The 26,539-nt window shown below is 45.1% G+C and overlaps 1 protein-coding gene across 1 annotated transcript in view; it reads left to right on the forward strand.

The window, feature by feature from the left end:
* The window catches only part of znf142 (zinc finger protein 142), a 43,168-nt gene extending 19,074 nt beyond the window's left edge, over nucleotides 1-24,094 (forward strand). The window contains exons 5-9 of the mRNA XM_060828227.1: nucleotides 794-1,606; nucleotides 9,797-9,974; nucleotides 12,393-15,867; nucleotides 20,951-21,056; nucleotides 22,050-24,094. Of these exons, the coding sequence (XP_060684210.1) occupies nucleotides 794-1,606; nucleotides 9,797-9,974; nucleotides 12,393-15,867; nucleotides 20,951-21,056; nucleotides 22,050-22,504 (5,027 nt within the window). The 3' untranslated portion in view covers nucleotides 22,505-24,094. The remainder of the gene's footprint in view (nucleotides 1-793; nucleotides 1,607-9,796; nucleotides 9,975-12,392; nucleotides 15,868-20,950; nucleotides 21,057-22,049) is intronic.
* The last annotated feature ends 2,445 nt before the right edge of the window (nucleotides 24,095-26,539 follow it).

Below are 26,539 nucleotides of genomic sequence, written 5' to 3' on the forward strand. Positions count from 1 at the left end.
TATACCCCTTACCTAACACTAGGGGCAATTTAGCATGGCCAATTCACCTGACCCACACATCTTTGTGACTGTGGGAGGAAACCGGAGCACCCGGAGGAAACCCACGCAGACACGGGGAGAATGTGCAAACTTTATCAGGGCTGATTCCCCTGCTCCTCAGATGCTACCTGACCTGCTGTGCTTTTCCAGCACCGCACTCTCGACTCTGATCTCAGGCATCTACAGTCCTCACTTTCTCCAATTGCTGTAGAAAACTCGAGAATCAATTTGCGTATGACTAAAATTCAACAAATGACAGTGAGGTAGATGACCAGATAATTTGTTTTAGTGACATTGGTTGAGAAAGAAGCGTCAGCCATGGGAAGCCAGTGAGTGGGTGGTGGATCGTGAGAGTTATATTTGATTTGATTGATGATTGTCACGTGTACCGAGATACAGTAAAAAGTATTGTTTTGCATGCTACCCAGACAAGTCATTCCTTACATAAGTATATCAGGGTACTAGAGCAGAACACAGAATATAGTGTTAAAGCTACAGAGAAGGTGCAGAGAAAGATCAATTTTAATATAAGAGAGGTCCATTCCTAAGTCTGATAAAGTGGGGAAGATACTGTTCTTGAATCTGGTACACATTTTCAAACTTGTGTCTTCTGCCTGATGGAAGCGAGTATAACTAGTTGGGAGAGGTTTTTGATTATGTTGGCTGCTTTATAGTTTGTATGTGTGTACATTTAGCTTTACAGCATCTCTTTGATGGTTTTATTTTGTTTCTTGTTTTTGATTGCCTGTGCCAGTTGATGTTCAGGAAGGAATGGAGCACCTGTACAAAACTCACATCTGTCCTGAATGCAAGCGCTGCTTTAAAAAGAGAACACATCTTGTGGAGCACCTTCACCTGCATTTCCCGGACCCCAGTCTCCAATGCCCTCACTGCCAAAAGTTCTTCACCAGCAAGGGCAAGCTGAAGGTACACCTGATGCGGGAACTCGGTGAGAAGACCCATCACTGCCCACTTTGTGACTACAGTGCGGTGGAGAAGAACTCCCTGAACCGACACATGGCCAGCATGCACGAGAACACCACCAACTTCTACTCTGATGTGTACTCGTGCCCGGCTTGCGAGGAGAAATTCACTGTCAGCAATTCGCTGAAGGAGCACATGAAGACACACAAGGAGGAGCGACGGCCGCTGGACTGCTTCGAGGGGGGCTGCACTTACACTGCGGAAGAGCGCAAGGACTTTGTCCGCCATCTCAAGGAGGTGCACGGTGCCAGGGCGATAGAGTGCCGCTACCGCACATGTGGCTCTCTGTTTGGCACAGAGGCAGGGATGGAAGCACACCGCAGGACTCACTATGCCTTCCACTGTGACCAGTGCGACTTTGTCTGCTCCAACAAGCATGTCTTCCGGCGACACAAGCGGAGAGGTCACCCAGGCAGCGAAGAACTGGCCTGCAGCTTCTGCCCGTTCAAAACTTTCAACCCTGTGGAGTACAATGACCATGTTGGCAAGATGCACGCCAATGAGAAGATCCACAAATGCAGTGAATGTGACTTTGCCACTGCACACAAGCGAGTCCTCAACCGGCACATCCTCCTGCACACAGGTCAGTGCTGGTAATCGGAACACACAGGGGTATGCACAAAGACACCTCTCACAGATTAGAGAAATATCACGGTCATTCAGTGCAACATCTTGGGGAATTTCACTCTGTATCTGACCTTCTGCTGTCTCTATCCTGGGTGTGTTTGATGTGGACAGTGTAGAGGGAGCTTTACTTTCTGCTTGAGTAAAAGGAGCTTTAGGACATACTTTACCCTGTCTAATTACCTGTCCTGAGAATGTTTGTCACTGTAGTTTAGTTGAGAAGATGAAGCTTTGTTAAAGTGGATTAATTTTTTAAAATTTGTTCATAGGATGTGGGCACTAGTGGTTAGATCAGTATTTATTGGTCCTCACCACAGGAGAAAGTGAGGTCTGCAGATGCTGGAGTATCAGAGCTGAAAATGTGTTGCTGGAAAAGCGCAGCAGGTCAGGCAGCATCCAAGGAACAGGAAATTCCTGATGAAGGGCTTATGCCCAAAACGTTGGAATTTCCTGTTCCTTGGATGCTGCCTGACCTGCTGCGCTTTTCCAGCAACACATTTTCAGCTCTGGTCCTCACCAGAGTCAGCCATCACTTTTTGTGTTTGGAATCATAAAGTTTGTCGCTGGAAAAGCACAGCCGGTCAGGCAGACTTCTGAGGAGCAGGAGATTTGACATTTTGGGCATATTCTTGATGAAGGGCTTATGCCTGAATGTCAACACTCCTGCTCCTCGGGTGCTGCCTGACCTGTTCTGCTTTCCAAGCACCACAATTCTCAACTCTGACTCTCCAGCATCTGCAGTCCTCACTTTTTTTTTTCCTGTGTGTTTGGAGTCACAAGTAGGTCAGACCAGGTAAAAATGGCAGCTTTCCTTCTCTAAAGAATGTTAGTGGATTAGATCGGTTTCATGACAATCGACAGCAGTTATGTGGTCAATACCAGAGCAGCTAATTTATTCCAGAATTTTATTGAATTTAGATTTCTTCATGTCATGTGGCGGGATTTGAACCGGGTTCTCGGAATTCTTGCAATGTAAACTTAGATTCTTTTAGCAAGAGCGTTGAAGGCTGAGGCATAAATAGGGTGGATAGTCATAGTCTTTTTCCCAGAGTGGGACTACCAAATACTCAGGGGCACAGGTTTGGGGTGAGAGAGTCAGCACAGACATGGTGGGCCGAAGGGCTGATTCCTCTGCTGTGGTGTTCTGTTTTGTTAGCCCGGACGGTGGATGAGTAATCCAGTAACATTACCACCATGTTCCTACTTCCCCACAGGAAAATCTTAAAGGGGGAGAGAAACTGCGAAGCCGAGAACTATTTGGAGTTTAGAGCGAGAGCAGCTGAAGGCATGGCTGCCAGTGGTGGATTGATTAAAATCATGGGTGTCCCAGAGTCTAATAGAAATGGAAAGGGGGGAGCGTGGTGCGAGGTAAATCCATGATCAAAATGGTGAACATTTTAACATCAAGGTGTTGTTGTAGCAGTAACCAGTGTAGATTAGTGGGCAAGCTGATGCTTAGCTTTTCCTTGGTGTGAGTTAGAATCTGAGCTGTGAAGTTTTGGATTGGATTGGTTGTTAGCTCATGTGGAGGATTGGAGGACAGCCAATCATTGCTATTGCAGCGAGCAGTAAGGACACGTGCTGTGAGCACAGCTCCTGTTGGAAGTAGTCAGTCAATTAAAGTCGCTGAGCTTATTAACATTGTATAGTATGGGTAAGTATTTTGGTCTGTAGGTGACCCTAGTAGTTTCAGAAAAGCTTTGCATGTAATGATGTTATTGTTGGATCCCTCAGGCTTTCTCTTCCTGTCACTTATCCTCTATCTTCAATGTAATCTTTGCCTTAAGCTGTTGGAGTGCTGCTGCCTTGAATTGTGACCCTGGGACTTATGCCTGTCCGGGTGGGATGTTGTTTGGAAGGTCGGTATGGAATAGATGGACTGAATGGCCTGTGTCCACACTCTGGGGATTATGAGATTCTGTAAATGCATGGCAAGGTAAATTGCCAATATTGAGTTTTATTCCTTGAGTAACAAAGAACTAGTTTGTTCCAAATAAACCTTCCTTAACCAAAGATTTAATGTCTCTTAACAAAAGGCATAAACTGTTCAAGTATATATTACTGCCCTTCTTAGGAAAATAACTGATATAGACATAACCTCCAAGTCTGGGAAATATTACAAAAAGGTCTTTGTAGAGTGGGACATGGAACTGGGATATCATAGCAATTACAGAAACATGGCTCAGGGATGGGCAGGACTGGCAGCTTAATGTTCCAGGATACAAATGCTACAGGAAGGATAGAAAGGGAGGCAAGAGAGGAGGGGGAGTTGTGTTTTTGATAAGGGATAGCATTACAGCTATGTTGAGGGAGGATATTCCCGGAAATGCATCCAGGGAAGTTATTTGGGTGGAACTGAGAATTAAGAAAGGGATGATCACCTTATTGGAATTGTATTATAGACCCACTAATAGTCAGAGGGAAATTGAGAAACAAACTTGTAAGGAGATCTCAGCTATCTGTAAGAATAATAGGGTAGTTATGGTAGGGGATTTTAACTTTCCAAACATAGACTGGGACTGCCATAGCGTTAAAGGTTTAGATGGAGAGAAATTTCTTAAGTGCGTACAAGATAATTTTCTCATTCAGTATGTGGATGTACCTACTAGAGAAGGTGCAAAACTTGATCTACTCTTGGGAAATAAGGCAGGGTAGTTAACTGAGGTGGCAGTGGGGGAGCACTTTGGGGCCAGCGACCACAATTTGTTTTAAAATAGTGATGGAAAAGGATAGACCAGATCTAAAAGTTGAAGTTCTAAATTGAAGAAAGGCCAATTTTGATGGTATTAGGCAAGAACTTTCGAAGGGACAGCTGGAAAATGGGAAGCCTTCAGAACTGAGAGAACAAGAATCCAGAGAAAGTTGTAGTGGTTCTGTTCGCCGAGCTGGAAGTTTTTGTTGCAAACGTTTCGTCCCCTGGCTAGGAGACATCATCAGTGCTGTGGAGCCTCCTGCGAAGCGCTTCTTTGATGTTTCTTCCGGCATTTATAGTGGTCTGTCCTTGCCGCTTCCGGGTGTCAGTTTCAGCTGTCCGCTGTAGTGATTGGTATATTGGGTCCAGGTCGATGTGTCTGTTGATGGAATTTGTGGATGAATGCCATGCCTCTAGGAATTCCCTGGCTGTTCTCTGTCTGGCTTGCCCTATGATAGTAGTGTTTTCCCAGTCGAATTCATGTTGCTTGTTGTCTGAGTGTGTGGCTACTAGGGATAGCTGGTCGTGTCGTTTCGTGGCTAGTTGGTGTTCATGTATGCGGATTGTTAGCTGTCTTCCTGTTTGTCCTATATAGTGTTTTGTGCAGTCCTTGCATGGTATTTTATAAACTACATTAGTTTTGCTCATGTTGGGTATTGGCTCCTTTGTTCTAGTGAGTTGTTGTCTGAGCGTGGCTGTTGGTTTGTGTGCCGTTATGAGTCCTAGGGGTCGCAGTAGTCTGGCTGTCAGTTCTGAAACGCTCCTGATGTATGGTAGTGTGGCTAGTCCTTTTGGTTGTGGCATGTCCTCGTTCCGTGGTCTATCTCTTAGGCATCTGTTGATAAAGTTGCGCGGGTATCCGTTTTTGGCGAATACCTTGTATAGGTGTTCCTCTTCCTCTTTTCGCAGTTCTGGTGTACTGCAGTGTGTTGTGGCTCTTTTGAATAGTGTCCTGATGCAGCTTCGTTTGTGTGTGTTGGGGTGGTTACTTTCATAGTTTAAGACTTGGTCTGTTTGTGTTGTTCTCCTGTGTACCCTTGTGGCGAATTCTCCGTTCGGTGTTCTCTGTACTATCACGTCTAGGAATGGGAGTTGGCTATCCTTTTCTACTTCTCTCGTGAATCGGATGCCTGTGAGTGTGGCGTTGATGATCCGGTGTGTTTTTTCTATTTCCGTGTTTTTGATGATTACGAAAGTGTCATCGACATATCTGACCCAGAGTTTGGGTTGAATTTGTGGTAGGGCTGTTTGTTCTAACCTTTGCATAACTGCCTCTGCTATGAGTCCCGAGATTGGTGATCCCATGGGTGTTCCGTTGATTTGTTCGTATATCTGATTGTTGAATGTAAAGTGTGTAGTGAGGCATAGGGCCAGTAGTTTAAGTATGCCGTCTTTGTTGATAGGTTCCGCCTCCTGTTTTCTGTTCTGTATGTCCAGTAGGTTGGCTATTGTTTCTCTGGCTAGGGTTTTGTCAATCGAAGTGAACAGTGCCGTCACGTCGAATGAGATCATGGTTTCTTCTTTGTCTATGTGTGTATTCCTGATGGCGTCCAAGAATTCCTGTGTTGATTGTATGGAGTGTTTGGATCCGCTGACCAGGTGTTTCAGTTTCTGTTGTAGTTCTTTGGCCAGTTTGTATGCTGGTGTCCCTGGTAGTGATACTATGGGTCTGAGTGGGATGTCTGGTTTGTGTACTTTGGGTAGTCCATAGAATCTGGGGGTGTTGTTACTTTCCGGTTTCATTCTTCGTAGGTCCGCTTTGGTTATCTGTCCGTTTTTTTGTAGATTCCTTAGAGTGTTATTTATTCTATTGGTGAGTTGTGGTGTGGGGTCCGAATCTTTCATTTGGTAGGTGTTGGTGTCTGCTAGTAGGTGTTGTGCTTTTTTGATGTAGTCTGATTTATCTAGGATGACAGTCATTCTGCCTTTATCTGCTGGTAGTATGATTATGTTCTTATCATTTCTTAGTGCTTTCAGTGCTTCCCTCTCCTTGGTGTTGAGGTTATGTGTTTGTCTTTTTCTTATCATCATAGGTACGACCGTTTGTCTCACTGTTTGTTGTGTCTCTTCAGTCAGTCCATTGTTCCTGAGTGTGCATTCCAGTGCTGCTAGGAAGTCTGCTGTCTTGGCGTCCCTGTGGTTGTAGTTGAGTGCCTTGGTCAGTATAGTTCTTTCCACGTCTGTGAGCTGTCTGTGGGAGAGGTTTTTAACCCAGGTGTGTGTTGTAGTGTCCTCTTTTTTGTGTGTTAGTTTGGCCATGAATTCGACTGGGAAAACACTACTATCATAGGGCAAGCCAGACAGAGAACAGCCAGGGAATTCCTAGAGGCATGGCATTCATCCACAAATTCCATCAACAGACACATCGACCTGGACCCAATGTACCAATCACTACAGCGGACAGCTGAAACTGACACCCGGAAGCGGCAAGGACAGACCACTATAAATGCCGGAAGAAACATCAAAGAAGCGCTTCGCAGGAGGCTCCACAGCACTGATGATGTCTCCTAGCCAGGGGACGAAACTTTTGCAACAAAAACTTCCAGCTCGGCGAACAGAACCACTACAACAAGCACCCGAGCTACAAATCTTCGCACAAACTTTGATCCAGAGAAAGTATATTCCAGGGTGAAAGGAAAGGCTGGTAGGTACAGGGAATGCTGGATGACTAAAGTAATTGAGGGTTTGGTTAAGAAAAAGAAGGAAGCATATGTCAGGTGTAGACAGGATAGATCGAGTGAATCCTTAGAGTATAAAGGAAGTAGGAGTATACTTAAGAGGGAAATCAGGAGGGCAAAACGGGGACATGAGATAGCTTTGGCAAATAGAATTAAGGAGAATCCAAAGGGTTTTTACAAATACATTAAGGACAAAAATGTAACTAGGGAGAGAATACAGCCCCTCAAAGATCAGCAAGGCGGCCTTTGTGTGGAGCCACAGAAAATGGGGGAAGGTACTAAATGAATATTTTGCATCAGTATTTACTGTGGAAAAGGATATGGAAGATATAGACTGGAGGGAAATAGATGGTGACATCTTGCAAAATGTCCAGATTAGAGGAGGAAGTGCTGGATGTCTTGAAACGGTTAAAAGTGGATAAATCCCTAGGACCTGATCAGGTGTACCCTAGAACTCTGTGGGAAGCTAGAGAAGTGATTGCTGGGCCTTTTGCTGAGATATTTGATCATTGATAGTCACAGGTGAGGTGCCGGAAGACTGGAGGTTTGTAAACGTGGTGTCACTCTTTAAGAAGGGCGGTATAGACAAGCCAGGGAACTATAGACCGGTGAGCCTGACCTTGGTGGTGGGCAAGTTATTGGAGGGAATCTTGAGGGACACGATGTTCATGTATTTGGAAAGGCAAGGACTGATTAGGGATAGTCAACATGGCTTTGTATTTGGGAAATCATATCTCACAAACTTGATTGAGTTTTTTTGAAGAAGTAACAAAGAGGATTGATGAGGGCAGAGTGGTTGATGTGATCTCTATGGACTTCAGTAAGGCGTTCGACAAGGTTCCCCAAGGGAGACTGGTTAGTAAGGTTAGATCTCATGGAATACAGGGAGAACTAGCCATTTGGATACAGAACTGGCTCAAAGGTAGAAGACAGAGGGTGGTGGTGGAGGGTTGTTTTTCAGGCTGGAGGCCTGTGACCAGTGGAGTGCCACACAGGTTGGTGCTGGGTCCTCTACTTTTTGTCATTAACAGAAATGGTTTGGATGTGAGCATAAGAGGTACAGTTAGTAAGTTTGCAGATGACACCAAAATTGGAGGGGTAGTGGACAGCGAAGAAGGTTACCTCAGATTACAACAGGATCTGGACCAGATGGGCCAATGGGCTGAGAAGTGGCAGATAGAGTTTAATTCAGATAAATGCGAGGTGCTGAATTTTGGGAAAGCAAATCTCAGAAGGACTTATACACCTAGGGAGTGTTGCTGAACAAAGAGACCTTGAAGTGCAGCTTCATAGCTCCTTGAAAGTGGAGTCACAGGTAGATAGGATAGTGAAGAAGGCATTTGGTATGCTTTCCTTTATTGGTCAGAGTATTGAGTACAGGAGTTGGGAGGTCATGTTGTGGCTGTACAGGACATTGGTTAGGCCACTGTTGGAGTATTGTGTGCAATTCTTGTCTCCTTCCTATTGGAAAGATGTTGTGAATCTTGAAAGGGTTCAGAAAAGATTTACAAAGATGTTGACAGGGTTGGAGGATTTGAGCTACAGGGAGAGGCTGAACAGGCTGGGGCTGTTTTCCTTGGAGTCGTCGGAGGCTGAGAGGTGACCTTATAGAGGTTTACAAAATTATGAGGGGCATGGATAGGGTAAATAGACAAAGCCTTTTCCCTGGGGTGGGGGAGTCCAGAACTAGAGCGCATAGGTTTAGGGTGAGAGGGGAAAGATATAAAAGAGACCTAAGGGGCAACCTTTTCACACAGAGGGTGGTACATGTATGGAATGAGCTGTCCGAGGAAGTGGTGGAGGCTGGTACAATTGCAACATTTAAGAGGCATTTGGATGGGTATATGAATAGGAAGAGTTTGGAGGGATATGGGCCGGGTGGTGGCAGGTGGGATAGATTAGGTTGGGATATCTGGTCAGCATGGACGGGTTCCGAAGGGTCTGTTTCCATGCTGTACACCTCTCTGACTCTGACTCTGACTCTGAATGCTATGCTTAAGTACTTTGGACAGGAAACAGTTAAATTCAGGGAAAAAAAAGACTTACCATGGAATGTACAGCTGATGGCTGAAGTCTCTGTGCACGCGAGCTGTTGGCTTCCTGGATCAGTTGTGGTTGGCTGTCTTCTCTCTTCTGGAGACTTTGGTCTTTATTTTGAATTCTGCCTTGTAATACTGAAGTTTTCCATTGGTTTGCAGAGAAAAGTGAGAGAGGCCAGAGGCTGTTCTTCAGGCAGGTTTCCTCCCTAACTGTCTGCCTATTCAAATCCAATAGGTTTTCTACACACACAAACTGGGTCATATTACCTCTGTCTGAACATATTGTAGACTTTGACTGCAGTCAGGCAGCTCATGCTCTTTGCAAATGCAGTATTCTCCTGACTGCAACCAGTCTCTTTGCATTGCAAACTGTTCTTTCAGAAAAGTTGAAAATATTGATGTCTGTCCAATCATTAGCTAAAATTTCAGAGGACACATTTTCAACCTGTTTTAAAGTTCCTTTTTAACTGATGCCTCATACCGAGTGGGAGAAGGCAGTGCAGCAGAACCTGATCTGCCTGATATGAGCAGCTTCTTTTGAAGTTTTAAAATCTTCACTTTGCAGTTTATTTACGTCCCTCTTCCTTATGATATTGAGAACAGAACTGTGTATGGTAATTCCCAAGTAGACTAAGTAATTTCTAAAGAAGTTCAAGGAGTCGGAGGAGTATTGTTAGAGGATGTTTCTGGGTCTAATTATTTTATTTTTGTTGTTGTTGGTTTTAAACCTTCCTTTCTAGGCGAGAAGCCACATAAATGTGAACTGTGCGATTTCACCTGCAGGGATGTAGGCTACCTATCGAAGCACATGCTCACGCATTCTGACGATAAGAACTACATGTGCACAGAGTGTGGTTACATCACCAAGTGGAAACACTATCTGACTGTGCATATGCGAAAGCATACTGGAGACCTGAGGTAATGCACTTTGTTGTATGTGAATTATATGCTTCTCCAAGAATGATCGGTGTCTTTCTGGGGGACAGTGCTAGGGAGTTATATCCATTATTCAAACACACTCAGCCTGTGTACAGTAGTACACTGGAAAATTCCCCTTTTAGCTACCTTGTCAGGTGCACTCAGGATAAGTTTGGCATTGGGTGAGATACAGAGTAAAGGATTGTATGCTCATTTATACTGAAAGGAAAACTATCTCTACATTGTCTCCATCAGACAGTCCCAAGACAGAGATAGCATGGCTTCAGATACAGAGTAAGGATGACTCCGCGCTTTTAAAGTGAAAGTAAGGCTCACTGTACTCTTGAAGTGAAACTAAAACTCTCTCTGCAATGTCCCTGTTAAACAGTCCCAGGACATAAACCATACAGAATAACACTCCCTCTACTCTTCTGACATGACAGGAAAGCTCACTGTACTGTTCAAAATTGAAAGTGAAGCTTTTTGTACAACATCCCATCCATCAGTCCCAGGATAGTTCAGAATTAGATAGAGTAAACTAACATTGCTCTTTTAAACTAAAATTAAAGTTCCCTCAACACTGTCCTCATCAAACACACCTAGGACAAGTACATCACAGGATTATATACAGACTAAAGAGCTCTGTACTCTCTCTTAACTGAAATTAAAGCTTCCTCTATTCTAGTAAACTAAATGTAATCAAACACTCCCAGGACAGGGACGGCGTCAGGTTAGCTACATAAAGCTCCCCCTAAGCTTTTTATTTGAAAGTAAAGTTCACTGTACACTGTCCCGATCAAACACACTCCTAGGGCAGGTACAGCACAGGGTTAGATACAAAGCAAAGGTTCCTTGACACTGTATCCTATCAAACATTGCTAGGACAGGGAAAGAACAGTCTCCTCTACTATTTAAACTGAAAGTAAAGTTCCTTTGACGCTGTCTCCATCAAACACTCCTGGTATAGAGACAGCACAGGGATAGATACAGAGTAAAACACTCTCTGTGTGGTCCCTAGCAAGCACTGTCAGGACCGGGACAGCACTGGGGTAGATACTGAGTAAAGTTCACTCTACGTTTGTAAACTGAAAGCAAACTGAAAATAATGCTGTTTTTATTATTTAAACTGAAAGCAAAGTTCTCTCAACGCTATCTATATCAGTCACTCCCAGCACAGGTACAGTAAGGGGTTAAATACAAAGTAAAGCTTGCTGGAGTTGTGGATAGTGTGGAGGGCTGTTGGAGGTTGCAACGGGACATTGACAGGATGCAGAGCTGGGCTGAGATGTGGCAGATGGAGTTCAACCTGGAAGCGTGAATTTTTGAATGCAGATTATAGGGTCAAAGGCAGGATTCTTGGCAGTGTGGAGGAACGCATGGATCTTGGGGTCCATGTCCACAGATCCCTTAAAATTGTCACCCAGTTTGTTAAGAAGGCATATGGTGGTTTTCATTAGCAGGGGTTTGTGTTTAAGAGCCGTGAGGTTATGCTGCAGCTCTATCGAGCCCTGGTTAGACCACACTTGGAATATTGTGTTCAGTTCTGGTCGCCTCATTATAGGAAAGATGTGTAAGCTTTAGAGAGGGTGCAGAGGAGATTTATCAGGATGCTGCCTGGACTGGAGGGTATGTCTTATGAAGAAAGGTTGAGAGAGCTAGGGCTTTTCTCATTGGAGTGAAGAAGGATGAAACGTGACGTGATAGAGGTATACAAGATGGTGAGAGGCATGGGTAGAGTGGAGAGCCAGAGACTTTTCCCCAGGGCAGAAATGTCTATCACGAGGGGGCATAATTTTAAGGTGATTGGAGGAAGGTTTAGGGGAGATGTCAGAGGTAGGTTCTTTACACAGAGTGTGGCGGGTTATGGAATGCACTGCAAGCTGTGGTAGTACAGTCAGATACAGTAGGGACATTTAAGCGATTGTTGGATAGGCATTTGGATGATAGTAGAATGAAAGGTATGTAGGTTACTTTGATCTTAGAATAGGATAAAAAGTCTGCACAACATCGAGGGCCAACAGGCCTGTACTGTGCTGTACTGTTCTATGCTCTATGTTTTAAAGCTATCTGTACACTGTCACCATCAAGTGCTCCTGGGACAGTGGCAGCACGGGGTTAGATAAGTAAATTCCTCTTTATTCTTTTAAACTGAAAGTGAAGCTGCCTCTACACTGTCAACATCAAAAACTCCCAGACAGAGACAGCATGGTATGTTAATATCAGCATATGGGAAGAGGAGAGAGGACCCCTTGAAATGTGTATTTTAACCTGGTTGGAAACTTTGTAGTGTTTTTGCTAAAGCTGTTGTAAGAAAATACCTGATGGAAGAGAAGGGGAAAGAGAAATACTTTACTAGCCCCCTCTTACTGAAATTGGTGGTTTTGTCATCGTGCTCCTACTGTCCTTGTCTTCTTGCAGGTACCATTGTAATCAGTGCTCGTATCGTTGTCACCGTGCAGATCAACTCAGCAGCCACAAGCTCCGACACCAGGGCAAGACACTGATCTGTGAGGTGTGTGGCTTTGCTTGCAAGCGGAAGTATGAACTTCAGAAGCACGTGCAAGTGAAACATTCAAAGGACTACCAGATGCCCCTCTACCAATGTCAGTACTGCAGCTACCAGACGAGATACAAGCAGGCCCTCCTGAACCACGAGAACTGCAAGCATACTAAACACAAGGAATTCCGCTGTGCCCTGTGCACCTACAAGACTTTCAGTAACACTAGCCTCTTCTTCCACAAACGCAAGGCCCATGGCTATGTGCCTGGAGACAAGGAGTGGCTGGAGAACTATGCCAAAGAGGAGATGGCAATGAACTCCAGCCACATTCTTCTAGGGTACGGTGACACGAATCTCCCTTTTCCCGGCTCATCCCAGACGGAAATGGCTGTTGTGACTCCAAAAAGTGAAGGGTGGCAGAAGAATTCAGCTGCAGTGGAGGACCAGGAGAAGTTGTACCAGCAGCAAGACTTTGTGAGCCCTCTCCTTGGGCAAGAGGCCTCTCAACCTGGGGAAGAAATGCAGAGTGGTACCATGCCACACGAACCCACACAGTTAGAGCAGCACCTGGTGTACTCTGCTACGGCAAGGCAGGAGGCTCAGCCTTTCCCCACCCACTCAGGTGGCACTGGCTCAGGAATGAGCCGTGTTATGGAGACAGAATTTCAGAAAGCTTTGGGAGGAAATGGCTCACAACTAGAGGAAGTGTTTGAAGCACAGCTGGAGTTTCATAGTGCCCCATCAGATGAAGTAGCAAAGCAGCTTTCAGACTCCCAGCTACCAATCTTGGACTCCTGGGGACCGTGTGATACTGGAACCATATACAGGGACTTTGGACTTAACACTGGAGTCCATGTGGAGGCTAGCGATGGCAATGATGAGGCTGACATTGGAGAGCACATTGAGGATGAAGAAGCTGATGGTGGGGAACACATCATAGGAACTCAAGAAGAAGTAGGCCAGAGTGTTGATGTCTTTGCTAATGAAGATCAGAGTGGCAGTTATGAACTTCCAGGTAAAAGTGAAGGAATTGGCAGATCCTCCCAGATGGAGGATGATACTTCCACAAATGTCAAGGCCGATGGGACGTGGATCAGTGTGATGGAGTCTCACCTGACTCAACCCAGCAGTGAAAACGGGGACACGGCCGTATTTCCAGACACGGAAGCTGTGAATCAGGTCAGTCCTGAAAGTCAGGAGCAGGCGCAGCTCTCCCAGTCGGAATCTGAGATTAAGGCTCTGCGGAAGCAGGACAAACAGCAGGCACAGGCCCTGGTCTTGGAGGGAAGAGTACAGATGCTGGTGGTACAAACAGACGCTCAGGTGTTCAAGTGTGAGAGGTGCTCATACATCACCAGGAAAGAGAAAGCCATGGTCCTCCATACAAAGTCTGGCTGCCAGAATAAGAAATCGCCCCTAGTGTGCACTGCCTGTGGAGCCACCTTTAAACAGCAGAGAGGACTCAATACTCACTTGCAAAAGAAATGTCCTGTCATTGTAAAGAAACACAAGCTTTATGTGCGGCAAGCAAGAGTGACCGAGTCCAAACTGGAGCTGGTTGGAGAGAAGGAACAAAGTGTGGAATCAGAGGTGAGGAAGGTGAGGGCGATAGCTAAGAACAAAGGCAAGCGCGCCAATGTTGATGCAAGTAAGTGGCAGGAGCTGAGCCCAGTTCCAGTGCAACCTGACCAGCTGCTCACTAAAGTAACTGATTGTGGAGTGAGCAAAGATCATGTCGTTGAAGACTTATCATCTATCTCTGCCACAGAGCAAGACCAGCCTGAAGGAGAGCTCCTTGCTGCTTGTGAGGGGGTGGAGGCCGGATTCTTCACAGATGAGGCATTGGCCGGTGCTCCTCCAGTCCTAGATGAGAATCTCCCATCGACTCCGAGGGAAGGGACACCAGAACACACACACATTGCTGAGCAGTCACAGCAGGAGTCAGGGGCATGCAAGTTCCAGTGTGAACAGGGCAAGTTCTCCTGTGCCTCATGCCCTTTTGTCTGCTCCAGTGAGTCGGATTTTGGCAGCCATGTGGCTGGTGGCTGCACAGAGCCCCTCAAGCTGCCCTGCGGATTCTGTGACTTGCTGTTCCGCTCCGAGAGGGCATTAAGGAACCATCAGGCCATCAAGCACACTCAGGAGGAGGAGCTATCAGACCAGAGCGATTCGGATGAGCTGGAGAAAGAATCTTGTAGTGAGGATGAGGGGAATGGAGATTTTGGGGAGGGAGACAACCTCGAGGACAGTGATGGCTTAGAGCTGGAGGGCAGCCCCAAGCAGAGACGTTTCTTCTGCTCCTCGTGCCCCTTCAGCTGTTACCAGGAGCGAGCCTTGGACACTCACAGGAAGAAAGGCTGCATGAAGCCTGGCGAGCTCCAGTGCAGCCTCTGCTCGTTTGTCTGCAAGTCAGCTGTGGCCCTTAAACACCACACCCACCTGCATGGCAAGAAGTGCTGCCGCAAGAGGCCCCGTTTGAGCTGCCAGCTGTGCCCGTTCACCTGTAAGCAGGCCCGATGCCTCAAACAGCATGTGGCCATTAAGCACGATGGTGTTAAACCCTACAAGTGCCACTACTGTGATTTCAGCACCACCCGGCGCTACCGCCTTGACGCACACGAGTCCCTGCACACGGGTGTGGGCCGCCTGGCATGTGATTCCTGCCAACAGACCTTTGGCACCGGCTCCAAGCTGCGGATCCACAAGCTGCGAGTCCACGAGAAACGGCCCACCCACTTCTGCACCCTTTGCGACTACAGCGGCTATAACCAAAATGACATCACCCGGCACGTCAGCAGCTGCCACGCCGGTGAGCCGAGTGCGGCCTGCAGGCGCTGTGACGCCCGCTTCAGTTCAGAGGGTGCTCTCAAGCAGCACTGCCTGCGGAGGCATGAGGAGAAGGTGTGTCACGGCTGCCCGTCCTGCGTGTTTGCCTGCTACAGCGAGTCCACCCTGCGGAGCCACGTCCAGAGGCAGCACCCACAGCTGGAGTGCTCCTCCTGCAAAGAACGCTTCGAGAAGCGAGACCAGCTGGAAGAGCACAAGAAGGTCCACTTCAGCCACCGCTGCCCGCACTGCGACTTCGCCACTCGGGAGCGACAGCAGCTCATCCAGCACCTGCTGGATACCCATGAGGACGAGGAGGAGGCAGATGGCAGTGAGGAGGGCAAACCCTTCCATTGCCCCTTCTGTGAGTTCACCTGCCGCCACCAGATGGTATTTGACTATCACATGAAGGCTCATGGTGGCACACGGATGTACAAATGTACCGACTGTGACTATACCACCAAAAACCGACAGAAGATCACGTGGCACATACGTATTCATACCGGGGAAAAGCCCTACAAGTGCCATCTCTGCAACTATGCCTGCGCAGACCCATCGCGTTTGAAGGTGAACTGGTTTTCATTGGCATATGCTCACCACTCATTCCACAGCAAGGTTCATTCACTACATGTGCGTGTGCGTGCGCGCACACACACACACACACACACACACACACACCAGTTTTGAAATTCCTCCACTCTTTTTATCTCTGTAATCTCCTCCAGCCTTTCAGCTACAACAATGGGTTAGATACAGAGTAGAGCTACCTCTATACTATCCCATTCAATACTCCCAGGACAGGGACAGAACAGAGTAAAGATTCCTCTATACTATCCCCATCAAGCATTCTCAGGAAAGTTACAGTGCAGGCTTAGATACATTAACAAAGCTCACTTTGCACTGTCCCCATTAAAAACTGAAGGATAAGTACTGTACTGGGTAAGATATGGAATAAAACTCTCTCTCTCTACACTGTCACCCATCAAACACTCCCAGGAGAGATACAGCCCTGTGTTATATATAGAGTAAGGCTCCCTCTACACTGTCCCTATTGTATACTCTCAGGAAAAGGACAGCAGGGGATTAGGTACAGAATAAAGTTCACTGTACACTGACCCCATCATATGCTCTCAGGAAAGGGACAGCATTGGGTTAAAATCAGAGTAAAGCTTCCCCTACACTCGCCCCTTGCAAATTCCCCAGGCAGTGTTCTGAATGTGGTTAAATATTGATTAAATCACACCCCATATTGTCCCAATGAAACACTTCCAGGATGGGTGCAACACCGTGTTAGATACAGAGTGAAACTCCTACTCTTTTTAAGCTGAAAGTAAAGCTTCCTTGATACACTCTGTCAAACACTCCCAGTACTGGCATAGCATGGGGTTAAATACAGAGTAAAGCTCTGTCTATTGTGTTGTTATGTTTCAGAATCCTGATTTTGGAAACCCCCTTCCCCTAAACTTTCCCCAGTTTCTGGGTCTGTGTTGTTATTTATTTGCCAGCCTTTTGAGTGCTGCAGTAATTTCTTGACTCATTTCGAAATTCATTATTTAATGTAATTACTTGAAACTGATCTCAACCTGAGAATCAGGGACTTGATCCCTGCCTGCATGGATGCAGTACCAGCAAAAATGTGAGGAAGTTTGATTCTATTGAGAATAAAGCAGCTGGCTTGATTGGCACCACATCCCCAAGCATCCACTCCCTCTGCCATTGATGCTCAGTAGCAGCAGTGTGTACTGTCTACATGCACTGCAGAAATGCACCACTGATCCTTAGCACCTTCCAAACCCACAACCACGTCCATCTAAAAGGATAAGGGCAGCCCGTACATGAGAAAACCACATCTGCAAGTACCCCTCCAAGCCATTCACCACCCTGACGTGGAAATTCATTGCCGTTCCTTCACTATTGCTTGGTCAAAATCCTGAAATTCCCTCCTTAAGATCACTGTGAGTCACCCTACAGCACATGGACTGCAGCGGGTCAAGAAGGCAGCTCACTTTCTCAAGGGCAATCAGGGCCAGATGGTAAATTCTGGTCTAGTCAGCAACGCGCAAGACCCTTGAGTGAATTTTTCTTAAAGTGGAGGGTCGATAGGTGTTCATAATACTTAGCCAGAATCATACAAACTAATTTTCACCTTCCTATTTCAGCGAATATAGCAGCAGCTGCCAAATTGTTCCAGTTTAGAATAGGTGAAGTGATTCAGAAAAAGGTAAAGACTATCACCAGTTCATTTGTTCAATAATCCTTGGGGAAAAATGTCAGGGAAATTTATAGAGTCAAAGAGCCCTTGAAAAAGCCCTTCTTGTTCTTGATTTAAGTAAAAGCATTACTTCTGTCAAGGATCCCAAAGCTCTCCACTGTCAGTGCCTTGACCAACACGAGCCTGATAACCAATAGATTAACTTAAAATTCAGCTCATCTGGTCCAACCCTGCAACCCACAAAATGTGCACTTGAACATAGAACAATACAACGCAGAACAGGCCCTTCGGCCTTTGATTTTGCACCAACCTGTGAACCAATTTAAGCCCATCCCCCTACACTATCCCATCAACATCCATGTGCTTATCCAAGAACTGTTTACATGTGCCTAATGTGGCTGAGTTAACGACACTGGCAGGCAGGGCATTCCACACCCTTACCACTCTGAGTGAAGAACCTGCCTCTGACATCTCTTAAATCTATCACCCCTAAATTGGCAGCTATGTCCCCTCGTACAAGCAGATGTCATCATCCTAGGAAAAAGACTCTCATTGTCCACCCTAACTAATCCTCTGATTATCTTGTCTGAATGTAGTTGTACTTTTTCTGATCTAAGTGTACCATATGCAGTCCTAATTAATGTGATGGGAGAACCAAACACAGACTGTTTTGTGGAGCACCCCCTTTCACTCTACAAATATGACTAAGAACTTTCGGGCATCTGTCATTTTAATTCTGTGTCCCAGTCCCTACTCTGACCTTTTTGTCAGTTCTACCCTATGCTGTAAAGTTAAGGATAAATTTGAACAACAACATTATTTTTGATTAGGTATGTCATAACTTTCCAAATTCAACATTGAGTTTTTATAATTTTATGTAATAATAACCTTTGCACCCATTTCTTTTGAACAGAACTTAAAAATATAAACTTGATTCTGCTATTCCCACTTGCAACTTCTTTAAACCCATCTTTGTTTGTTTTACTTGTCACATTGCCATCACATTTTGCCTTTCACAATCTGCTCTTTCGTCATTTTAATGTATTCTGTCTTTCACACTCTTGCAGACCTTTTGCTTTAATTCTTCCCTGTTCTTTTTCTGCATCTTTAATTGTTTATAACTAGTTACACCTCTAACTATTTTCTACTTCCAAGAAAAGATCACCACCCTTAAAACTTAGTGTTATTTCTCTATAGATATGCCTGAACTAAGTGTTTCCCAGCATTTTCTGTTTTTGTTTGGATTTCTGACATCTGCAGTATTTGCTTTTGTAGTGGGCAGAGATTGGCAATTGTTAAAGTCTTCAAAATTAGAAGAGCAAATTGATTGATTGTTTTATATTTTTGAAAAAAAACATAGATTTTTTTTCCAGACTATTTTTATTTGTCTAAAGAGAAAAAAAAGTCCCTTTGTAAATCACGATTACAATTTTGTTCAGTTTTGAGTGCCTTGTTTTCACAAGGATAGCCAGGTGATGGGAACATTTATTTAGCTGGTACCTAAGGTCAGAGGCTTCAGTTTTGAGAGAGATTGAGAGAAATGGGCTCTTTTTTTTTCTTTTCTTTTAAAAAGAATGTTGGGAGGAGCTCAAAATTAAGGCTTTGACAATATGTATGAGAGATATTTCCACTGTTAAGGGATTGAAAAATTGGAGGGCAGAAATTTAAGACATTACAAAGACAAAAGGAGAGATACTGTGATTTAGGTTTTTGAATGTAGCGATGTTCACGTCTGAAATACTCGTGAAGAAATAGTGGCAGAATCCTCACGCCCGTCCTTTTTAAAAGTAAATAAATTCTCAAACATTTTAAAAGATATGTGAGTCATGCTGAACAGCACTTTCAGAGAATTAGCACCAGCATAATGAACCCATTTGACTTGAGTACTGTAGCTTAATTGCTTCTGGATAATAATAATGGGTATCTTGCAGCATGTCTTTTTGACTTCGAGGACTTGAGCGCAAAACTCTAAACTGGCACTTGTGTTGTGGGAGTGCTAGATTGTTGCAAATTTTTTGCTTGTGATGTTAAACAAAAGCCATGCCCATTGGTTTGGGTGCATATAAAAGATCCCATGGCATAATTTTCATTAATTTAGCCTCTTTAATCTGACGTTATAGAGGTTCACAAAATCATGAGGGGCATGGATGGGATACATAGACAAAGTCTTTTCCCTGGAGTCGGGGAGTCCAGAACTAGAGGGCATAGGTTTAGGGTGAGAGGGGAAAGATATAAAAGACACCTAAGGGGCAATCTTTTCTCACACAGGGTGATATGTGTATGGAATGAGCTGCCAGAGGAAGTGGTGGAGGCTGGTACATTTGCAAGGGTATATGAATAGGAAGGGTTTGGAGGGATATGGGCCGGGTGCTGGCAGGTGGGACTAGATTGGGTTGAGATTTCTGTTCGGCATGGACAAGTTGAACTGAAGGGTCTGTTTCCGTGCTGTACATCTCTATGACTCTAAGTCACCTCTTAGCCGCCTTCTGTCCAATGAGAACAAACCCCAGTCCATCAGCCTTTCCTCATAAGACCTTGCACCATAAAACCGGGAACATTATGCTGATTTTTAAGCTGAAACATTATGGATGAATGGTAAAACATTTGGGATGTTTTCCTCTGATATCTTATAAAAGAATGAGTATAATAGTCACTGCTATGCTGTAGGAAGTGGAGCAGCCAGATTTTGTTTCTAGTATTCATTCAGGGATGGCGGTGTTTGCCTTGATTGTATGTTTGAATCTCTGTAACTTTCCAACTCTGAAGCAGGAGAGTATTACCCATTGAACCACGAAGGCTTACGTGTGGAATCTTTCTGCCAGAGACCATTCTGAAGTTTTTTTGTGTTATGGGTTGATTTAACATTACTGCTCACAATATTCCATGTAAAAATCTACAAGCAAGTTTCATATCTCGTTCTGCCCAGTGTATCCCCTCAAACAGATCCCACCACCAGAGCTAAACCAGTACTGTACCACAGACCTGTCCCCACCAGTACCCCAGTGTTACACAGCGACAGACCTGTCTCCACCAGTACTGTACCCCAATATTATACAGCGACAGACCTGTACCCCAGTGTAATACAGGGACAGACCTGTCCCCACCAGGACTGTATCCCAGTGTAATACAGGGACTAGCCTGTTCCCACCAGTACTGTACCCCAGTGTTATACAGGGACAGACCCATACTCCAGTGTTATACAGAAATAGATCATATTCTAACAATACAATGCCATAGTTATCTAACCACTAGAAGTGTTCCTGACAGGGATGAAACACTGAATCTATCGTTGTCTATAAACTTTCTGCAGTTCAAGTAGCTACTTTCCATTTTCCCAGCTTTGCCCATCACTAGTGTCCTGGAAACGCCTACTAATAGGTTAATTTGGGAGGATGTTGGTAGCTGTACATTAACCAAATTTTTCCCTCTCTTCGTCAGTACCACATGCGGATCCACCAAGAGGAGAGGAAGTATTTATGCCCGGAGTGTGGCTATAAGTGCAAGTGGATTAACCAGCTCAAGTACCACATGACGAAACACACGGGTAAGAGCTGGCAGGAGCACCATGCCAGGTCACAAGAACTATATTGCCTGATCGTCAAAGGACAGCTCTAGATTGGCTACATAGTACAGTTCCTGCTGAGGAGAAGTATATTCTGCAATTGTGCCTTTGCAACTAAACTGTTCATCACATCCAGTGCGTTTTGAGAGTAAATTCCGATTATGCGGCTAACCCAAGCAGGGGCCCCTGCTTTATTTATTTTGATTCTTTCGTAGCATGTAGTTGTTACCAGCAAGGCTACCATTTGTTGCTGATCCCTAATTGCCCCTTGAACTGCCCTTGACTTGCTAGGTCATTCCAGAGGGCAGTTGAGAGTCAGCTGCCATTGTTATGGATTTGAATTGGATGTAGGCCAGACCGGATAAGGATGGCGGATTTTCTTCATTAAGGTGCATTAGAGAGCTAGGTGTGTTTTTTATGACTTTGGTTGGTTACATGGTCACAGTTAGGCCAGCTCTTTATTCCAGAATTTTTAAAAGATTATTCAATTCAAATTTGACCATCTGCCATACTGGGGTTATCTCTGATTCAGATTCCCAGTCCATTGGCATTAATACCACACACCTTGTCCCCAGTGAGTTTATAGTGACATTGGGATCTGATTCAGAGCGAGTAGGTCACCAAACTAGGAATGCCAGTAACCGTTGCTGGACTCCAAATAGCACATCTAGCCAAGTGTGGGAATGCAGTTAACTCTGGTAACTGTTCATTGTATCTGGTTTAATATAGAAGTAATATTGTTAGCCTGTCTGGTGAATGCTGTTGATCTGGATAGCTAAGCTAGTGCCACTGTTTAAATGTTGGGGTAACTTGATTAGGATTACTGGTTAAAGATAATAGCACAGTAAATTGGTCAGTGCTGTCCTGTATAGTGTGTGCAGGTAGAGGAATTGTGGTTAGTGTGTGTGGTTATGAATGTTGGGGCTGGGTAATGTCCTTGGTGTGTCTAATTGATCACGGCTTCCTTGTTCCCAGGTGCCAAGCCCTATCAGTGTGATGAGTGTGATTACTGCACCAACCGGGCAGATGCACTGAGGACCCATAAAGAAACCCGGCACAAAGAAACGCGGGGCTTCATCTGTGAGCAGTGCGGGAAGGGCTTCAAGACTCGCTTTCTCCTGAAGACCCACCTGAAGAAGCACAGCGAGGCCAAACCGTACGTCTGCAGTGTGTGCTGCCGTGGTTTCCGCTGGCAGGCAGGCCTGCGCCACCACTATCTCACCCATACCAATGAGCACCCCTTCTTCTGCCGCCACTGCAGCTACAAAGCCAAGCAGAAGTTCCAGGTGGTCAAACACATCCAGCGGCATCACCCCCTGAAAGTGTCAGGAGACCCAGCTGAGGGAGTGGGCAAGGTGCAGGTGAGTCACCCCCACAGCTCCCTGGGAGCTGATAACAAGCCGCTCCTCAGCCTGACCACCAGCTCCTAGTTACTAAGGCGATATTGGGAGCTTTTACCTTCAGGTGCTCAGCGACGGCTACGTGTGGGGCTGGTCCACGTCGCTTGAGGTTTGGATGCTGCAGTAACCAGAGACGCATGTGTGTGTTCGTGCACAGTGTGAAGCGCATTGCTGCAGGGAACCCCAAAGAAAAAGGGCCAGGAAATCTCCATATTTTAAAAATAGGAGCAACCTGCTATTCCCTTGTATCATGTTGAGACTCAATATCCTGTTGGGGCCAAGAATATGAATCCTGCAACAAATTTCTTTGGGAAGAGCTGGCACCTTTTTAAATGGAGAAATGACGTGCCAGAGAAGCACCTTCAATAGAGAAGAACGACTTCTGTCAGCAACGTACTAAGGTGGATTGCTGCATTGCCGCGTTGAAAGAACATTCTGGAATGCAGAGAGGAAGACACCAAGCTTTCTAAAGGAAGAGAGGAAACTGTAATGTTGAGGCAAGATAATTGACTTTTGTGGCCGTGTTTGCTTCATGTTACGTGGGCTTTGAGAAATACGTTGACCAGTAAAAAATGAGGTCTGCAGATGCTGGAGATCACAGCTGCAAATGTGTTGCTGGTCAAAGCACAGCAGGTTAGGCAGCATCTCAGGAATAGAGAATTCGACGTTTCGAGCATAAGCCCTTCATCAGGACCAGCCAAGCCACTGCTGAAGGATAGAATTACCTAAGAGTGAAATTATGTGGGCTCCCCAGAATCAATTTCCTGGTATAACAGGATGGTTAGTGATAATATTTTCACAAGATGTGGATTAGTACTGGGCAACATGTGAATACTGGGGTGGAATGCACAAAAATCAGAAAATCACCCTTGGATGGAGACTTTGTCGGAAAGTTTGTGCCATTGGAATTTATAGGGGACCTGTTCAAACAGGAGGTTTCCCTTCCTTCCCCTTCTCACCCAAGCCTCGTATTTGTCACTGTGTCTCAATGCATACATTAAAGTACAGCAATTGACACAGCAGTGGTGATCTAAAAAGAAACAAGGGGAAACAGTTGTTTACAGAGCTATGATTGCTTAGAGCACTGAGCATAGGAGTCACATGGAGAGAGAAAAAAGGGTGGGTCTTGAACTGAGTGACTGCATGGCAAGGATCTTTTTAAAACTCCTTCACTGCTTTCTCTGCTGATTGTTTTCCTCTTTTAACTATTAAACCTTTGCTCCATAAATCTACCGCCTGTATTTTTAGAGACTTTTTGGTTTCTTCAGGTACTGGTGGAAAGGAGCATTGAGCTTTGCCTGAGATTTATTGTTATTCAGCATGCAGTTTATATGCAGGCCATTCATCCAACTGGTCCACACTGGTCTTTATGTTCCATGTAAACTTCTTCCCACTCTAAGTCAACTCGCCCCGCCAGCATATCCTTCTGGATGTAGGTTTGCTCGCTGAGTTGGAAGGTTCGTTTTCAGATGTTTTGTCACCATATTAAGTAGCATCTTCAGTGAGCCTCCGGATGAAGCATGGCCTGCTTTCTATTTATGTGTTTAGGTTTCCTTGGGTTGGTGACATCATACCTGTGGTGATGTCATTTTCTGTTCTTTTTCTCAGGGGGTGGTAAATTGACTTGGATACAAGGTGTTTGTTGATAAGAGTTCTGGTTGGAATGCCACGCTTCAAGGAATTCTCAGGCGTGTCTCTGTTTGGCTTGTCCTTATCTGTATGTAACGGTAATGAGTGAGAATGAGACATGTCTTTTTATGGCTAGTTGATGTTTACATATCCTGGTGGCTAGTTTCCTGCCTGTTTCTCCAATGTAGTGTTTGTTACAGTTCTTGCACGGTATTTTGTAAATGACATTAGTTTTGTTTGTTGTCTCTATAGGGTCTTTCAAGGTCATTAGCTGCTGTTTTAGTGTGTTGGTGGGTTTGTGGGCTACCATGGTGCCAAGAGTTCTGAGGACCTTGAATACATCTCGGAAATGACTGCCAGACTACTCAGACCCCTTGGCATCATTGGTAGCCCACAAACCCACCAACACACTAAAACAGCAGCTAATGACCTTGAAAGACCCTATAGAGACAACAAGCAAAACTAATGTCGTTTACAAAATACCGTGCAAGAACTGTAACAAACACTACATTGGACAGACAGGCAGAAAACTAACCACCAGGATATGTAAACATCAACTAGCCACAAAAAGACATGATCCACTCTCACTAGTATCCTACATATAGGTAAGGAAGGACACCACTTCGACTGGGAAAACACATCCATCCTAGCACAAGCCAAACAGAGAGACACACGAGAATTCCTAGAACCATGGCATTCCAAGCAGAACTTTTATCAACAAACACATTGACTTGGATCCCATTTACCACCCCCCTGAGAAAATGAACAGGAAATGACATCACCACAGGAAATGATGTTACCATCCCAAGGAAGCCTAAGCACATAAATAGAAAGTAGGCCATGCCACCAGTGCTCACTGAAGATGTTACCTACTATGGTGATGAAAGGTCTGAAAATGAACCTTCCGGCTCAGCGAGTAAACCTACATCCAGAATCTCAACCTGAGCTACAAATCTCAAAACTCACCAGCATCTCTTCAAAAACAATTTTTTATTTTCAGTGTTGTTGTCACCGCTCTCCTTTCCCCTTATGTCTTGTGTTGACCACAATCAAGGTGCATTTCTGTTAACACTGAGCACTGACGTGTAAACCGTTGATTTTGTGTACGTCCCTCAGACTGTTGACAGAATGTTCAATGATGAGGGCATTATAACTGAGTGGGTCCAGCACCCCCTCCCATTCACCCCTAACAACCACATGCTGGTGACCAGGGCTTTGGCCCATCTATTCTTTTGGATCCTACGCTCTTTCCCAACCTCTGCCCCAAACACCAGTGAGGCCAATTCTAACTGTCTTCTAGACTGCAGTCTGACCTTCAAAGCTGGGGTCCTTTCTCAGGCTCAGCACCAAAGCAGCTCATAACTTTTGGCACCAAAGCCTGTAAGAAGTCCCTGTATCCAGTGATCTTTCTAACACCCACCATTTCTGCTCTGAGGCTGTTCTCAATGCATTGCACCAACTGCAGACCGTATGTGTCAAGTCTTAATGGAAATCTGGCTTAAATGCCTGGCAAACCATCCAACCATAGGTTCTTGTAGCCCAGAAGTAGCCCATTCAGTCTTGGTTGTGTCAGCCAAGTGAAAGAGTTCAGTCGCACCTGTCCTGCTGCTTTCCACATATTGTTCCGAAGGAGTGAAAGTTTACAGGTATTTCCTTCCGAAAGTTCCTATTGAATCACTTTCTAGTGGCTTATCAGGCTGTGAATTCCTGATCTCAACAATATGTTACATCAAAACAGTTCTTTCATCTCACCTTTGTTTTCTTTCACTGATTGTTTTAAACCTGTGTCCTCTGATTATTGTTCCTTCTTCCACTCGCAACAATTTCTCTTCATTAATCCTCCTCAGTTCCTGCATTGGAAACCCATAATGATGATTTTTGGAACCTCTGTTCAATCTCCCCTTAACCAACCCTACTCTGAGGACAGTGCCAGTTTCTCCTGTATTTCCACATTCATTGCAATTAATAACTTTGGACGTCTGAGCATTTGTTTGGATTATGGGATTATAGCGGGAGCTATTTTCTTGTGAGTCCTGTAGCTTTGACACTTTTAATTCCCCCGCCCCGTTATTACAGAACTTGAACATTGCTGAAAAATAGACAGGCTGCTGAGTTCTCATTAGAACACATGCCAACATGTTAAGATATAATGGGAGCAGCAATGAAATAACAGGAGAGATGTGCTGGTAGGTTGCTTGGTTAAAAAGGCACAATGCCTGGACATTTTTCCTTTACAGTTTCAGAGAGTAGGTTCCCATAGCGAATGTGGTCCCATTGTTCAAGAAAGGGAGTAGGGATAGCCCTAGTAACTATAGGCCAGTGAGTCTGACTTCAGTGGTGGGCAAAGTCTTAGAGAGAATGGTAAGGGATAAGATTTATGAACATCTGGGTAGGAATAACGTGATCAGGGATAGCCAGCATGGTTTTGTGAAGGGC

This window comes from Hemiscyllium ocellatum, chromosome 7, assembly GCF_020745735.1.
Source record: "Hemiscyllium ocellatum isolate sHemOce1 chromosome 7, sHemOce1.pat.X.cur, whole genome shotgun sequence".
Lineage (NCBI taxonomy): Eukaryota > Metazoa > Chordata > Chondrichthyes > Orectolobiformes > Hemiscylliidae > Hemiscyllium > Hemiscyllium ocellatum.